This window comes from Telmatherina bonti, assembly GCF_933228915.1.
Source record: "Telmatherina bonti genome assembly, chromosome: 11".
In the NCBI taxonomy this organism is placed as follows: Eukaryota; Metazoa; Chordata; class Actinopteri; order Atheriniformes; family Telmatherinidae; genus Telmatherina; species Telmatherina bonti.
Window position 1 is genome coordinate 32,634,833 of NC_136629.1, and position 19,060 is coordinate 32,653,892.

The following is a 19,060-nucleotide window of genomic DNA, read 5'->3' on the forward strand; positions in this document are numbered from 1 at the left end:
AAAATGCACAAACTACCAAATATAATTCATACTAGAGCTGAAAAACAGCTGGTAGATGTCCACTGAGATTTCCTTTAGTTCAAAACCCACACAGTATTTAATATGTCAAAAAGCTGGTGTTGAAAACAGATTAAAATCAAGAATTAAAACTACTCTTTTATGAGATAATGAGTTCTAATAAATCATCTTTGTCTTGTTTGGGCTTGAAAAAGGTCTTGACGTGAACTCAAGCAGCCTGAGTCAGTAAAACCAGACCAACCAGTAGGAAACAACAGCTACTGGTTCAACAACACAACGCTAAAGAAACTAAGGCACAATTTTTTTTACACAGAGTGAGACGGATTAGTAAACTCTCTAGTCTACATGTGTTCTTTAAACCAGCAATGCCATTTCAGCGAGGCTTTTAGAGAGCACAGGTTTGGTCATTTGTGTGAGACTGAAAAGAAATTTAACTCAGGTTAAACTTGATTGAACATTCTCGTCTTTACCAGCTCTGAGGAAGCAGAAGTGTACAAACAGAATAAGCAAACATGTTTAAATTGTTCCCTTTCAACTAAAATTGGACATTATCACAAAAAAATGCATTTACTGGAAGAGAATATAGAGGGGAAAAATGACCTGGATAAAGTAAATCACTGATTGAGACTGAACTGAGAAATCTGACACAGTGGAAATATAGCTAAATCTGAACCACCAGCATGACAGTCTGATCATTTAAAACCGTTTTCCTCATCTATGTTACATGATCCAATAAGAGGAAATCTACATGTAATCCAAACACAGCACAGTAATCTCCCAGTAACAACCCCTTTGGTAATAAAAAGAATGCAAAATTTGGGGACACAGTAGATAAGAAAATGCATAAAAAGGTGCAAAAGAATACATTAAACTACATGTACAGTTCAATATATAGCGATTACATTCATCCTCCTATTTCCACCCTTTCCCTACTTCTTACCATACGCGCAGTGATACTATAAAAAACTGAGAAAAATGCATCATTAACCCACACGACCACAGAAAACAATTATAGACATTCATTTTGCATCTTGTGCAAATATTTGAGTCTGGACTGCTCATCTACAAGGAATTTAGTAGAAAAGAAAGTTACACTTTGCATCGAATTGTCTCAAAGATAAGTGCACTTGGGTGAGACTGCATTTACAATTACTATTAAAACATTAGGATAAACTGAGAGATAAAGTTAGTGTGTAAAAAAAAACATTTTTTTTAAAAGGCTGGTTTAATCACAACATTAAAGCTAATTACAGTCCAAGTTACATTGAGATGGTACAGCAAAGGGAAGAGCTGCACCGATGTTAAGCTTTGGTGAAATTTGTGGAGAAGAGATGTTCCCACTGAGTACAGGTCCAGTTGAGAGGAAAAGGTGGAAACAGCTGCAAATGGTGGAGTGAACAGGTTTGGTCTTCAGGAAGAGGTGAAGATGTATTTGACCTTTGCTTCGCCACTCAAATGCTCTTCGTAATTTGGCAGGCAGCAGAAGAGGATGGAGCAGCCGAAGCAGAGGATGGTGGCGCCCCAGGCAAACCCATATGCCCAGGTGTAGTAATACTGGCCTTCGAAAATCTCCTCATTGAACTTGACGGGGTAGATGATGAGAGCAATGATCTGGAGAACCACTGAGAAGAGAGACAGACAAAAAGGTGTGAGTGCACATTTCCACAGAGAGAAAAGCTAATCAGGACACACAGGAAAGTCCGACCAATCGAAAATATATATATACATTTATTTATTGTCCTTTCAGCTCTCTCAGTGTCTTCTCATGAAAAATGATCTGTTTCACAGAAAACATTGATATTTTCCCCCTTATATGTTCTCACAATGCTACTACAAGATACATAATATCACTACTTATACTTATTCATTATAGTTTCTTTAGAGACATTGTATCTAAAGACTCCAGGCCCTAAAAAACTAATCTCCCAACTTTGCACTGTGGCTGAAACCTCTCACATTAGAGTATAAATGTCCTGCCACCTCATCTTTACCCCCGATTTAATTTCAAATTCAGGCTATGCTGCATTAATGATACTTCAGAAATGGAAACTAAAAACCATTTTTGCTTTACCTTTTGCATTACTACTCCTTAGCAATTATATACGTCACTTAAGATGAGGAAGAAATTATTTAAAAATGATTCACCACAGCTTTTTTAGGTTTTACAAACTGCCAATAAAGTCTGTTATATACCTTCTGTCATTAAATGCAACAACTTTCAATCAATTCAAAATTAATATTGGTTCAAATTCACTAATAAAAGCAATCCATCCATTTTCTTAACCACTTTTTCCAATTCAGGGTTGTGGGCCTATCCCAGCAATCACTGGGAGACAGGTACACACTGGACAGGTCGCAAGTTCATCGCAGCAGTTTTAAACATAGCATTCAAAATGACCAGCATTTATCAAGCAAATAAAAGAGGAATAAAAAAGGACTGCGTGTGGGAACCTGCCTTGCATTTTAAAGCCTGACTATGTTAAAATAATGACTCAAAATTAAACTTTGCCTTCAAGAAAACCAACTTTCTGTGGCCAAATGGCAGATGTGGGAAATCTGTTTTTAAAAATAAGGCCAGTTCAGCATTTTTCCATTAGTTCGGTGTCTTCTAATGCAAACTCTGAGGCTTTCTGAGTCCCACAGAAAGAAGATCCTTCAGAAGAGAGCGGTAGAGTGGAATCTAGTGGGAAACTTCATGTTCTAAAAAAGGGATCTGTGCTCTATTTCAACTAAAGAACTTCCCAGATTATTCATTCAACGGTCACTGTGTAACTGTTGGCCCAAACATTAGCCCAGTGTGAGTAATAATGGATGTTTTCTGGGGTCAATATACAGCGCTCGAAGTGTTTTGGCACTCTGAAGGGATTGCCCTCTCCAGAAACAGACATCGCAATTTTGCGTGGAGAGGCTCCGTCTTTCTCATGGCATCATGTGACCCGGGGCGCTTTGCTTTGTTCAATAAAGGCAATAAATGTGTTTCCTATAATTCATATAAATATCATAGAAGTAGCAGAAGGATTAAAAACTCGCCTGGTTTAGTTTTATGGTTTTCATACGCTGTTAATTAGGAACCAGTACTACTGTAAACAAAGGGCTAATGCTGATGTTTTTATAACTATAACAGATGGAGACTGTTTAGTTTTGCAACAGTGTCATGTGATCTGTAGGATCTGATCACATGACATACAGGTTTAGCACCCCTAGTGGTCAAAAGTTACACCGTTCCCTTTGAGACCATAGAAAATAAACAAAAAAATATCACGTGGCTTCTCTAAATATGTGATAGGAATAGAAATAAATTGATTAATTCAATATTTTTCAGATATAACTGGATAATTTGAAAGTTAACAGATGATATTTTGTTTTATTGTATGAGAACAAGACAACTTATCAATACACAAAAATACATCAAATGTAGATCAAGAATCCTGCGTATAAAGCAGCCACCAGAAACTTTCTACTGTTTGTAATATTTTCTTTTACCTTTCTGTAATCTGCATAAGAAAACATACTTTGTCAGTCATGCAGCTAACTCGGAAAGTTATACAGATGCTAACAGCATAGTGTTGAAAATACCTTGGCAAGAGGGTGTTAGAGTCACATGGATGTTTCAGTCTGTGAGAATGAGGTGGAAATTTGCCCGCAGCGAACTTGAACTGCCATGATTTCTTGGCAATTGATCTTGAAAAGGGTGTGATGCAAGTTTGTTGTTTTAAACACTTGAAAATAACGTTTTAGCTTCACTTCAAACAAGTCTCAAATGGCAGGTTGCTGATTTTGATTATTGCTTCATCAGATCTTTCTTTAGTTTCAAAAAGAAGAAAACCTTTTCTCTTTACATCGGAGAACTGCAGGTTCATGATGGGCTGTGTCTTTGCGTCTCTGAGCTCTGCCTCAGGTTCTCACACTGTCTGTAGGATGAGTCAAGCTAAATAAACAGAGTAAACCAGCTGCTGCTACAGCCCAGTCACTCTATGGAGATGACAGAAAACTTGCTTTTTGTAACACCCACAACTCTGCAACACCTTTAACGTCAACCAGGTTCAAGTCATCATCCTCGCCTCTTTTCTCTGGAATTCCTTAATCCTCAGTTGTTGTCATGTCCATTCCTCCCACTTATATAAGCTCCTTTTATAAGCATCTACTTTTATTCCTCTCCCCTGTCTAACTCGTAAGAACCGTTGTCGCCCTGCTTGATCTTAACACCTAACCCCACCCTCAATACACATTCAGTTGGTAACAAGTCAGCAGATCGATATAGATAGATAGATAGATAGATAGATAGATAGATAGATAGATAGATAGATAGAGATATACAGACAGATAGATAGACAGATAGACAGATAGATAGATAGATAGATAGAGATATACAGACAGATAGATAGATAGATAGACAGATAGACAGATAGATAGATAGATAGATAGATAGATAGATAGATAGATAGATAGACAGATAGATAGATAGATAGATAGATAGATAGATAGATAGATAGATAGATAGATAGATAGATAGATAGAGATATACAGACAGATAGATAGATAGACAGATAGACAGATAGATAGATAGATAGATAGATAGATAGATAGATAGATAGATAGAGATATACAGACAGATAGATAGATAGATAGACAGATAGACAGATAGATAGATAGATAGATAGATAGATAGATAGATAGATAGATAGATAGATAGATAGATAGATAGATAGATAGATAGTTAAATAGACAGACAGAAAAACAGATAGACAGATATATAGATATAATAAAAAGTATTGTATTAGCCCAATGGAAACTGAACACATGTAGACACATTAGGCCAACTGAACGGCATGTTAATCTGACTCATCTGGACTCAGACGAGCTGACCTGATGCGCATGTTTTCAACAGTTCCTGCTTGAGTTCTGATCTGGAAGTAAAACAGGATGCCGGCACAGAGGAAAGGAAGCCAGTAGCAGCAGAGAATAACAACAAAGGATTCCATGCATCTGACCTATGCATAACTGGACATGTTGGCTGCTAAACTGTTAGCTCATTTTCTCAGTCTGTGATGTAGTAAATTAATTAGAGAAAAACCCCAAACTAACAAGCTGTTAAGGCCGCTAATCACAGTTGAGTTGGAGGTAGATGATTTAGTCAATCTATCTTTTCCTCTCGAGTGCAATGAAATTTATCAGATTAATAAACTGGATTAGCTGAGCAAAGTTAAAATTAGCCATGGGTGGAAACACAACAGTCCCAACACAAGAGACTGGAAGGAGTACCGCAGGTGTCATTAAAGTCTAAAAGTAGCCAATTAGATTCATTTTTAATAATCTTTTTACAGACCTAACATTGAAAAGTCATAATCTTTTTTAAGAAATACATAAAGGTGAAGAGTTTTTGTCCTTTAATTTATCTGCTCTGCTTCTTTTTCTTTTAATAATTTTGATTTTGTTACATTTATGTCCTTTACTTTTTATTTATTTTTATTTTTTGTGCATTTATTGTTTTTCTCTCTTTATATAATTTCACCTATCTAAAAGACACTGAAATACCTTTGTGCACCATAATTTGCTGTATGAATAAACTTACTTTTACTTACTATTGCTAAATAGTATTCACATAAAAACAGAAATTCTCCAGCTGAGTATCACGAAGACAACTTTCTGCTTGATGAAAAGTTTCAGTACTGTATGAGGGGTTTGTGGGTGTGGGATGTTTGCTAGCATGCTTCCTGTATGGAGGTGTAGCTTACCAACAATAAGCAGCAGTCCTCCTGTAACAGGCATAAGACCGATGTTGATCTGACACATTGCCAACACAGCGATGATGAAGGCAACGATGAGGATGAGGAGGCCAATAATCATCAGAGCAGCAACTGCCTGGGCCCAAGCTGGAGTCAAAAATAAAACAAATACGTTAGTTGCATCAAACAAATGGAATGAAAATCTGAAAAATCAAAATGTTCTCCAGCCAAATAATTAAAAACGTTAACATTTTTCTTCTGATGAGTAAAAGAAACTTTCGTGAGCTCATTCAGTCCTCTGCTCAGCCACCTTTTTTTAGTTAAATCACTCAGTCCGAAACCAGGATGACCTGAATCACCTCCAGTTGGTTCTTTTACAGCAACGAGGAGCAGCAGAAGATGCAGAGAGTGACTTCCTTTGTGCTGGATTTTATCTATAAAGCTACATACAGACTCCCTGCTGCATTGTGCAAAGTTCTTCACAGATGTATTGGGTCATATCTTTTTTTTTATTTCAAAACCATATTTCCTTGGTATAAATGCTGGTACAAACAAGACAAAAAAATGTCTGTGGAAACTATGTAAAAATAATGTGTCAATACACCAGATATGTATGAATGAACATTACAAAAAATGGTCATTTTTCCTTTATTAACTTACATCTAAATTAGCCATAAACCATTGTGTAGGTCAGATCAATTAAAATATTAACAATTAAATGCAAAATATTTTATGTGTGACTGAGTTTATGTTAAATAATTTAAAAAAGAATAATTTATGAGGAATTGCTGATATATTAATTCAGTTTCAGGTGATAGGTGAGTCATTAATTGTACAATAAGTCCAAATGGCCTTTAGTCATTGACGGGATTTTGGAAAAAAAAGAAAAAAAACAAAACACTTTCTTCGTGCAAACTGTGTGAACTTATGGAGGGGTAATGACAAATAGTGCTTGCAAAACAAAACTGCCACACCCTAAACAAGACTCAAACTCCCTGTCACTTTGCTGACATGACATATAATTAGAAGGAGTTAGGGCCAAACCCCATGCTGCCTGTTAGAGCTAAGTTTCTGTTTTTGTGCATTGAAACAAACATTAAAAGATGCAGACAACACCTTCCCAAACTTTAGGTTATATTTGAAAAACAAACACAAAAGGTTGAAAGTCTTTGACTGTCCAATCACAGCAGTTAATCACAACTTTTTCTACATTTAAAGCAAAAGTCAAGCTTACAAAGCCAATTGTCAGCACACTGTTACACCCATTTTACTGATACCGGATCAGCCGACACCCTTAAATCATTCACAGGCACGTGCGTGTGGTTGTGTATGTGTGTGTGTGTGCACATGTGCCTCAGCCAGAGGCATTTTGTCATCGTGTACAGTTCACATCAGACATGTTCAACTTGTTCAAACTTCTCCCTGCAATAATGATGGCTTTCATCTGCATGCAAAATACGAACAACTACTGCTGAGCAGCTTCACTCCACACTAGTCATGCACAATTATAAAATATAGATGACACACCTCATCTATAATTCAGTTCAATTCAATCAAACTGTAGTCATGTGCAAGAACGAACTCCTGTAAGATCCTTTTTGCAGGGATGATGAAGAAGCCTCTGGCTGCATTTAGATGTTTTAGAAAAACAAGTTAACATAATTTATTAAGGTGTCCAGCAAAATAAAGTGAAACCAAAATATTTCAGATTTAAGGCAATTTTTAATCACAGAAACAGTTATAAATAGGTTAAATGTGAGATGGTTACTCTTCCAAAGAGAACAGAAAGGCAAACAGTAATTAAATGTTCAAATTGCCTTCATCATAACAATGTAGTGACGTGTTTGCACCTGTTAAGTCTAATAAAGTTTTATTTCTTCAGCATAAATTAATCAAAATACAATATTTCATGATGTCCCTTAGCTTTTGCACAAAGTGACGTAGAAGTAAAGAACAAATTTAACATCTTCAATATGTATTCTGTTTAAAGGGCTGTAGGTGAAAATTCTGCACACTTGCACTCTAATGTTCAAGTTTCAGGTTGAAACAAGTCTTGATGCGAAAAGACAAAGACAGGAGCAGATTCCACAAGCTACATTTACATTTCATTGCTGTTCATTTATTGTTCTGTTCACACCATCTGCAAAACGGGACCATACTTTGTGAACCTATATGTGCTTCTATCGAAGAAAGCTCCTCCCTTCACTCTTAACATAATGCCATCCAGCTGTTCTACATCTGTTGTGCCTCTCTGATCAAACCTTAAGACTGGCTGCCCCCCCCACACACACACACACACAGACACATTAAGACAGTCGCTGGAATCCGAAGCTTTACAAAAAGGCTCCTCTGAAGTTTACTAATGCAAACACACATCTTTCCCATTCGTTCCACAAAGCGCTGGCCCCATGGAGCCGCTGTGTTTGGGTTACAACTGGGCAGATTTTTTCCCAAGTCTTCAGATCTGGTCTTACAGTCTCGGATAATATCCATCAAAGCTCTGAGAAGAAGGTTTTAGTTCTAGCAGCAGGGATCAGCTCGGCACCCCTGCGTTTTCTGAGGAAGGGTTTTAAATGGGACACTGGCCAAAATAGTAGCTCTGCTGGAATTCAGAATAATAAAAAAAAAAAGCCTCTTTCTTCCTCATCTATGTCCATGGTTAAAATGTGTACTGTTTCCAGGTTTAACCCAGTTTTAAGCCAAAATAATTACTCCATTAATGGATAAAAAAGGTAATTAACATCTTTTTCAATGAATATTGTCTCAACCGTCTTTCAAGCCAAACAACGATGTCTGTCTTGGAAAGGACTTGATTATTTTCTTTGTCATACTGTAACACATAACATGAATATTTTGAGATTTAGATACTTTATCAGATTTTTTTTCCCCCTCTGGTGCTGTTCTGCTTGCGTGATGAGCTTGAATCATTCAGTCCATTCAATTATCATGAGGAGCACACAGATACATTATCTGCAGATCCTTTTCATATCCTGCATGCTGCTTTCACCCCCTGAAGATCTAACAAAGCTCAATTGTGTTGACTCTGAAAGAGAATAAATTGCACCTCCCTTATTTGGACTGTTGATGCTACGCAGTCTCATTAAAATTTCATAAAATGGTCACAAAAGATGCGTTTATCTGGTTTAACAAGTGGAAAACTCCATATTTTGAGGCAGGAAGGTGCAGAGGAGCAGTTAAAGACAACTTGGTAAAGGTAAAAAAAAAAAAACAAATCATGAAAGTCTATTATTTTATTTAGTTTATTACTAAGCATATATTATAATTATATATCAATAAGCACAACAGAAAAATTTGTTCCTCAGAGGCATTGGGACTGAAATGTTGCTTAAAATTGTAAAAAAAATATGTTATATGACATCATATTCAAGACTAATAAGTTCATTCTAACTTCACTTGAAAGTAGAACAGGGCGATTAATTGGATTTTAATCTCAATTACGATCTGGGTTTTCAACGATCATAAAAATAAAAGGGTGCGATTATTTTTCTCTTTGCAGTATCCTTTCCTGCTGTCTTCAGTTGCTAATCGAGCGTCACTGGCATTGCAGCGCTGTGCTGTAAACTCCTCCCACAGCCACTTTGGTTTTATTCAGACACTGTTGCCAACTTGGCGACTTTCCAAACCCGCTTGGCGACTTTTTTTTTTTTTTTTTTTTTTTGTTAAAAGCGACAAATCTAGCGACTTTTACTGGTCTTTTCTTGTGTTCTGGAGACTGACTTGAAGGCACATCTTGTTCTGCAGTTTTTTTTTTTTGTTAAAAGCGACAAATCTAGCGACTTTTACTGGTCTTTTCTTGTGTTCTGGAGACTGACTTGAAGGCACATCTTGTTCTGCAGTTACTGTAAGGAACGAGCAGCGGGAGCCTCTCCCCGTCCTAAAGCAGTCCAAGGCGGCCGTTACCATAGCAACACGTTAATCAGCTGGCTCAGATCAGTTGTCTTTTAACAAGTGAATGAGAGAAACGCGATGTAACCTGACAGCGGTTGTTTGGCATAAAATGTACATCGAGGCCAACGTAAAATATTTCCTATACGTTAGCATATTTAGCAAGTGTTGTAAAAAGAAATAAAAATTTGTTCTAAAATGTTTACTGTGTGGAACCATGATATAAGCAGATTAAACAACTCGGAACGTGCATGAGATGGTTATAATGTGCAACACACAGTGGAGAACACCACTACGTGCAGCGTTGTTTAAAAATACTGGATAATTATGTTAAATAATCGAGATCTCAATTTCAGTCAAAATAATCGTGATTATATTTTTTGCCATAATCGAGCAACCCTACTTGAAAGTGCTGCTGCATATGGCTATCAGGATGTCTTTATACTCTGTTTTATGTAAAATCAATCAGTCTTTATTTATAAAGTGTTCTTTTTACTAAATCAGCTCAAAGTGCTTTACATAATAAACACAAGTTATGAATATATATAAAACCATCACACACTTGTGTGAAAAAGATAACACTCACCTGGTCAATAACACACACCTGGTCATACCTTCTTTCTCACACAGACATACACCTACATAGCACACATATACACCGGCCATATTTCCACAGACATAAACCCCGACTTTTAGTTTCTGTCTCTTTTACTGGACACAACATAACTGGTGATAAACATCTGAGGATGAACATCCGGCTTGACACTCAGGTGAGGGAACGTCATCTTGGTGATCCGTCCGCACCATGATCCACCCCACCAAGGACCGCAGACGGTTGACATTTATTACATGCGTTCGGACTAGGACCCATTTTCTGTTTCACTCTAATAATGAATGGTTCATCAATTTTCTTTCCCGATGGCTCAATCAAAAAGGAAAAAAAGACACAGTTTCATTTCCCAGCCCTTGTCAACCTGCATAATCTGTTACACTTTTCCAGTTCAAACACATTTAGACAGACACATTTAAAAAAGACAGAAACATGTTTATTCCTGTTGTTCATAAAGTGGCAGCTCCTGTGAATACAACTCACTGTTTGGTGCAGTTCCAGCTTTTGTAACATCCTACATTCACACACACCAACTGTGTTTGTTTCCCCAGTTTCTGGAAGATCCCAGCAAGTATTTAGGTCAGAGAAACCTCAGGGCAAAAAAATGCATCTTAACCAGCCCGAAGTCTGTTGGCAGCTGTGCTCGTCTTTTGTTTAACTAGTTGAGCCCTGCTGAGACTAAAGGACATCCATCTAAACCAGCAGCACAGAGCACTTCAGTTCAAGCGTAACAAAACTACGCCTACAAACACTCTAAATAAGAAAACGCTAGGAGCAGCATGTTTTTTCAGTCCGCGTATCATCAAACTCTTAAACCGTTGTGGTGACAGACACAGTTACATAACACTGTGTTTAATCAGTGTTTAGTTCCAACTGATAATGATGTGCAGAGTCTCCACTGCCGCTGTCACAAAGCCATTTAACTGTGAACTACATTACAGCAGCAGCTAATTATTACTTTCATCGTATCTGACGTTATTATTTCTCAATGAGCTAATTAGTTTGTGTAAAATCAATAGTAATGCCAAGCATAATTCATTAGACTCCATGGCCTGTGAGCGCCTTATCAGTCTGACCAACAGACCAACACAAAGATTAAAACAGCGACAAGCACAAAATCCTCCTACTGAAGAAGCTAAAACAGGAAATAATGGGATATATTTCACTGTTTAACCATTTCTTTCAGTAAAGTGATAGAATATATGCATATATGTATGGTTACCGTTAAATCCATCTGCAGCAGGCAAATAATCGTGTTATTTAAATTCATGGTGGAGCACCATGATCAACTTCCTTCATTGTCTAAATAAGCATTAAAGTACATGTTTCCACATGCTTTTCCACCATTTCATACATTTAATGTACTTTTATTAACACTACAAGCAAAGCAAGTTTATTTATAGAGTATACTTTAAGAGAAAATTCAAAGTGCTACGTATAAAACATTAATATATAAAACATTGTGTTTCCTGTCCTCTACCCGCCAACCAGTCGAGGAAGATGGCTGCCCTCCCTGATCCGGGTTCTGCTGGAGGTTTTGCCTTCCTGCTAAAAAGGGAGTTTTCCTTTCCACTGTTGCCTCATGCAGCTAAGCAAGGGGGATTACAATGAAGTTAAGCTTCTATACAATCTGTTGGTTTTTTCTTAGCTAGGTTATTTATTCTGAATTAGCTAAGATTGATGTGTCTGTAAAAGTACCCTGAGATTGTTGTGAAGTGGCGCGACACAAATAAAGCTGAATGGAATTAAATTAAACATTAAATATCTGTGTCAATCTTTTGCTGTGATCATGTAATTACTGTCATTTGTAATTTTATATAGAAAACCTACAAATACATGTGTTATTTTTATCTAAATTATCTGTGTGAAAAATAATTGTTTATCAACAGTCTGAGGTGTGAGCGCATTTATTTAACGTACCATTTCCAAAACTTCATAAGGATGTCGTGAACATGCTGTCAAACATGTGTCTCGTAGCTTTTTAACTATCACACAGAAATATAATGACAATACGCTGCAGCTCTCCTTGGTTTTACAATCACTTACAGTTGTGCAACATATCATGCTGTTGCTGATAGCTGTCCTCCAGTTTGGAATATTGATTTTGATCAGATACTCGGCAGAGGAATTTACAGAGTCAGCTAGTAATCTTCCCGCTGTAATAAACGCGTAAGCGTTGTGTAACGTGTCAAAAGTTTGTTTCACTGAAAAAAAAGTAAGATATGATGAATTAATCCATTTATTTGGAGAAAAACAAAGAATTTGTGTCTTTCACCATCAATATAAACCCTCTGATGCATGAATTATTAAAAAAAACAAAAACAATGTCACATATTTTCACCGGCAAAGTTTTACTTACATGTACAGAAGTGCTTCTCTTTGTCTTTAATATTAGTTGACTTTCTATTTATTTGATTTATTTGATCTATTATATAGAAATATTTATGAAATGATATAGTCTTATAAAAATATACTAGTATCATTTTCTTACCCTGTTTATATATGAAATTTTAGAATATATTTCTTTATTCTTCAGTGAGTGCCAGTGTGTCAAGTGACTCCTAATGTCCACTAAAGTCGCAAAAATTGCACACATACCATCCTCACTTATGAATAAAATAGAAAACAGCCTAGAAATAGGTGTCCACTGTTGTAGACATGGCATATCAAAAGGTTAAATTTTCTGTTCAAGGTGTTTTTTATTTTTTAGATTGTTCTACACTTCTTAATAACTAAATATGTGTTTTCTTTCGACATTCTTTATGTACCTTGGAACATATTGTGTGTTCTGCAGACCTTGACAGGTGCTGCTTGTCTTTAAACTGAGCAACTTGCACTGAGCCTGATGAGGAGTAACAATACAGGCTTTGTTGGTATCTGAGGGTGTGGACTAACACAACCTGAGCAGAACAGAACCTTGTTTTGTCCACAGTTACTGTTCAACTTATCTGAGTGTCACTATGTGGCTTTGACTGACAGGGAAAAGGAGCTCATTAAGTTGTTTATAAATAGCCATATCTGTGATAACAAGTCCGCCATCTTAAATATTCTCATTTGCATTTTGGAATGAAGGGACAAAATGTTTTCTAATTCCTCCCAGAGCGCCTGAAGACTTTTGGTTCTGAACATGTGTCCTCAGTACACAGATGCAGCACAATGTGAGCTGTTTTACAAGATGGACTTCTTTCTAAGTTTAAGGCTTTAGGAATGGATGTATGAATGAATCTTTACAGCACATTTCATATGTCTGTAATAATACAAGCAGCAGATTGGTTACATTTTGTAATTACAACATAGGTTTTAAATAAAGCTAAAATAACTATGTGAAATGCTTTCTGAAACCAATCTATCTGTCTCACCTTGATGCTCTGCAGATTTGCTTTGAGTTATTCTAATAAAGTTGAATAGAGGCAGATATTTTAATATTCCCACCACTCTGTTGCTTTAACTTTAGCCATGGAAACGTTTGACTGGACGAGTTCATTCTGACCAAAGTTCATTCCGCCTGACTGTTCTAGAGGCCTTCCTCCTCCTCCTCCTCCTCTTCCTCCCCTCAGTCGAAGTGTTTTTGGTTATCAGAGGTCAACTCTCTCAGGTTACAATGTGTGGACGCTGACTTTTGCGCAGTATGGAGACATGTTCATCTCTCTGGTGTTATTATCCCTTCATTGATGTGAAGTAAATGAATACTTACAGAATTCCATAAGCGTCGAGCAATACCACTGGTCATTCCTGCCCCGGCACTGTTCCCACATACTGGCATAGTGAGACCTGGCGTCCTCGTCCTCCACCCATCCGGACTGAGCGGCGATGGCGATTATGTCAAAAATGATGGCGAAGACGAGAAGCAGGGGCATGATCCACCTGCATCGTGGGTAGGCGATCCCGCAACGAAACATGTCTGACTATCAGAATGTGTGGAGCACAGGGGGGGAAAGAAGGACAAGCAGTGGGGGAGTTGTAGTCCGTTCAACTGGCTGTGCGGGTCTGGGTGGCGTCCTGTGCGTCTTTGCGCGAACAGAAGATCAGACGGTGAAAGTGCAAATTGAAGAGTGTCAGCTCCACCCGTCTGAGAAATGCTGTTTTGAACCTGCCTGGGACCTGAAGGGTTGGGCTTGTTTAGTCATAAAAACCGAAATCAAGCCCAACCCCATTCACAGGGTCATGTTACACTCAGGATACCCTGACTGGAACTGCTGAGGCGCCTGTTTTTAATGTATCCCAAACGCCCAGGAAAGGTTGGTCAAAAGCAGAGTTTTAGTTTGCATCTGAGAAATTACAACAGGTATGAAAAGGCAGTGACAGGTGGGGAGAGGAAAGGAAAGAAAACTGTGAGAGAGGAAAGGTGAGGAGACGATGCAGTACATTAAGGAACCACAAGAGGGCAGCCAAGCTCAACCAAGAAAACTCACTGGTGCTGTGAGATGAGAGGAAATCATTTAATAAGTGATTTTATCAGCTCTTATAAGTATCTCTAAAGTATATTTGAAGTACTTCAGAGAGACTACTGATATGCTAATAGGGTTATCTGCAAACACATTACAGTGCAAGTGCAATATTTTAACCATGATCATTTTTAAACAAGTGTTACTTAGATTTGCCTGCAGCAGCTCCATTTGCAGACTTTTCTGCTCAAATTTCCCCCCTTTTTTATTGTACTGAATGAAGCCAACAGACAACAGCAAATTTATCTGCAATGGTTGCAACTTGTTTTTAGACCTTTGGCCCTCCAGGAAAGTTAGAAAGTTATTTTGCTCTGATGTTTCTTCAAATACAACAAATGATATAAAGTTATTACAGAATATTTTGGTTTTTATAAATATAAATATAAATCAAGTTGGATCCCACCAGAATTGTTAAATGCAAGAAAAATAAAAAGTCCTGTCTTAAAGGCTCTCCTGAAAAACATTTAAAACATAATTTAAAAAATAAAATAAAAAAAAACAAACAGAAAAAGAAAAACAGTAACAATAACAACATAAACAAAGCTAATAATAAGGATTGAATACTTTTATGGCCTTCCTTTAATTGCACAAGTTCACAAAAGACTTAAAACTTACATTGATGATCAATGGCATGCCAAATGAGAAAAAATATTCCAACATGTAGTGTCCCTGAATCAGATAAAGAATTGGCCTTGGTGAGTAAGACATTAGGGAGGATGGAGATCCTCAGACTGGCATGTTTTGTGTAAGTGAGATGAATTTGTTTAAAAAAAAAAAAAACTGTTACAGATTTTGTCCTTCATTTGACAAAATCTTTTAAATGAAAATGCATATTTGAAAAATAATAATTTATTAAACTATTAAAATCTTGAGTTTCTGAAACAAAAATGCAGAAGCCATGCATAAGTCTGGTCAAGATGCTTTTATAACAAAGAATTTCTGAAGCAGTAAAATCTTAGACGAGAAGGAGCTTCCTGGAACCAAGTTGCAACATATGCGATAATAATACAGAAAGCTGGAATACAAAATGTAACAACAAGAAGGCTACCCCTGGAATTTTATATCATGTTTATTGAATATTGTGTTTCATAATGTCAAAATGTTTTCCAGTGGTGTCGGATCTGGACTGCAGACTGATCAGAATTAGACCCTGACTGTTTCACAGTGGATCTTTAATGTTAGAATAAAAGCAGAATGAGGTTTGACCATGAAACATCCCCTTGTTAAAAAAAAAAAAGTAATAGTCTGGATGTCAGTAAGCTCCACATCCAGAACATATTTAATGTGTCTTGTCATGTGCTCTGATGCATCTGCATAGCATCACAGATGTGACTTTAGTGTAACGATGTGTCTTTGGTGAAGTTTTCCCAGTTTTGGTTTCCTGTTGTGTTTTGTAGTTTCCCATTCACTCTCCTTGTTTCCTGTGTAGCCTTTTGCTTTTGTTTGTAGTTTTCACTTGGTCTCGTTAGGTCAATTCACTACACCTGTTTCTTGTTTGGTTTCCAGGTATTTGTAGCCCTTTGTTTCAGTTCATTTTGCTGGTTCAGTGTGTTTGCTCCCTGAGTTCTCTCTGATCGGCATTACACTGTCTTGGTCCTGCATCCCTGCTTGTTGTCTCTGCATTTGGGTCCTCATCTCAGCACCCTCCAGTGACATTTAGAACTGAAGATCTCCTTCTCTTCATTGTTTTCTTTGAATGCAGTGCAGCCAGAGCCCCTTCAGACCCACTCAGTTTACATCCTCATCAAACAAAATAAAAGAAAATGTATTGACTCACTTCCCTAGTTTACCTAAAACATGAGAGCATGAGCCCATCCCTACAAACTCCAGGCTATCTATGCATCAAGTTACAATGAGAGTTTAAGGTGGTGCATACTTTGTGCCTCTTCTTCTTCCTTATCTTTCTTGGTTGTTGGCAAACAGCTAATTAGGGAATTTCTATCACCAGTGGTGTAATGGTCCCTCAAGAAGGGTATATTCTCAATTTTTTGCCTTTGTTTTAAAAACAGAAAAAAATGTCCAGAAAAATGCTGTTTAACAAAAAGTGACTTGAAAAACTATTTAGTTTACCCTCAAAAATCCATCTGTATTTTTGCTCATCGTCACATAATTTCTGCTCTTCAGTTTCAGGGAGGAAGAGTTATGAAATAACTAAAGCAGTACAGGCACACAGACTAGTGAGAGGCATGCTCGTAGAAATATACATCTATCTTTATTATGTCTATGTTCAGGCTAAAGTTACTGCAGCTGATGGCTAATTGTACCGGTGTTGCATATGTAATCTTAGCTGAGCTGCTGGCTGATGTAAGTACATGTATAAGGATGGTTATCATTATAAAACCACCCACCCATCACAGGGGGTTTAGAAGTGGGTACTCAATGCTGACTGAAAAACAAGTGGGTATACTCCATATACACTCGTATACCCTGTCATCAACTGGTATGTAGCACGGACCAGAAAGTCATTCAAGAAAAACTTCAACCTTCTCAAACATATGAGTCTGTCTTGGATCGCCTTGAAACCTTCATAGCTTGAGTTTATCTGCATTAAATCAGTGAAAGGAGACTTAACTTTTCTTCTTATTTCCCTTCTCATATTTCTGGGAGAGTAAAATAACATGATCTGTGGTTTCCTTTTCTCTACCGGTGGCACTTCTGTCATCAGTCAGGTCTTTTTAGGTCATCTGTTCTGAAAGAACCAAACTTTAGTGAGCTGCTAGGTTAACCCAATCACAGCAGAGAAATTGCACCTTACATCCTGAACCACAGCAGTAAAAACACATACCTGTCTTGAAGTATAACAATCTTAGTTAAAGATGATATCATCATTATTGTTATCAATATACAACTTTTACTGTAATTTATTTATTTCTTTTACAAATATATCACAGTTGTGTAGAAATATTTGCATTCTAATGATGATCACATTTCAGAGTTGCATATTTACACACCTGCATGTTGTTCAGGATGAAAAGAAAAACTGGTTTGATGCCTAACGTCTACTTTCTATGTAACACAGTATCAAATCACCAACAATGTGTACTTGGATTAAATAGCTGCTAAATGAATGTGATGACTACTTGTGAGGGACCAAGCTGGCGAAGGAAGAGGAACACAGGTGGCTTCAAAAGAAAAGGGTTTTATTTGCCCAAACAATATAAATGAATTAGGCCTTTAAAAGAGGTCAAGTAAGCAAAACCTAAATTCAAGTCTGAAAATAACTAAACTAACAGATTAGGGAACATAATCGACATAACACAAAACATACTGACCTGACAAACAACAAACAAAGGAGAACTTAAATACTGGCTGATCAGACCAGTTACAAAACATATGGGGTAACACATTAAACATGCTAACAAACCAGACAAAGAAACAGAACCTAACTGTTAGCTTAATTATTCTTAATAAAACTACTAACAAAAGGTAAACCCAAACTACTCAAAAATGGGAAAGAAAATGAACAAACATTTGAAGAAACTAAACTAAACTTTTAATCTCCCCCTCTGAAGATGAGGTCTTCCCAAAGGTCCGTGGCACTTCCTGCTCTCTGGCTTCCCACCTGTGCACACTCCTGCCCCCAATGCCCAAGCTAATCCCTTCAGCACCCGTAAAAAGAAACAAGATTAACCAAAACGCAAACAGTTGAAAATACAGTGGCTCCTTAATGTGCGCGCTAACAAAAAGAAACCAAAGCATTTAAACTAAGTTTAAATATAAAGAAAACTGACAATGTGGTGCTTTTACCGCCTTTATATGTGTGGCCATTGGTCTGGCCATCACACTACTCCAAATCATGTATCCGTAGAATTATGGAGTAGTACAAAAATCATGATGACGATGTACCATAAGAGGTTAAACAAAATCCGAAACTGCACTGTTGTCTTGTAAAATGACTCCATGTGAAACTGGAGCACTAAGGGTTTTCTCGCTTCTCGCTGCGGTCCAACACATTCCCAAGACACCTCAGTTGGTTTTCCTCCTTCCTCCCTCAGTCAACCATTTAGTTTAATTTATCCACATCACAAGAGGTGTCTCAAAAGCCTTCTGTGCATCCTGTGCTACATTTTTCTCTGTGTAATTATCTTGCAGATTTCGCTTGGAATACAATCATTTTCTCCTCCTTAACGCTCCCTAAATGAAAATAAGAGGTGGTGCATGATGAGGTAATAATGAAGAGGCACATAATGCTTTTCTGTTGTAATCAAATGCAAAGAATGTTTCAACAGAACAGGATCAGGAAACATTAAAACAATTTTTATTTGGTTTAGTTTCCTCTTTTTTAAATTGCACAATAATAAGAAATAGTTGCTTGGGTAAAATAATAAAAGCATGATAAAAACTATTCTTTGTTA

General features: G+C 37.1%; 1 protein-coding gene across 1 annotated transcript; it reads right to left on the bottom strand.

The window, feature by feature from the left end:
- Nucleotides 1-14,312, bottom strand: perp (p53 apoptosis effector related to pmp22). The gene is made up of 3 exons (XM_079248516.1): nucleotides 13,955-14,312; nucleotides 5,754-5,891; nucleotides 1-1,640 (listed from the first exon to the last, which is right to left on the bottom strand). Exons 1-3 carry the CDS (start codon nucleotides 14,157-14,159, stop codon nucleotides 1,429-1,431), a joined length of 555 nt encoding a protein of 184 aa, XP_079104642.1. The 5' UTR covers nucleotides 14,160-14,312; the 3' UTR covers nucleotides 1-1,428.
- Between the last annotated feature and the right edge of the window lie 4,748 nt (nucleotides 14,313-19,060).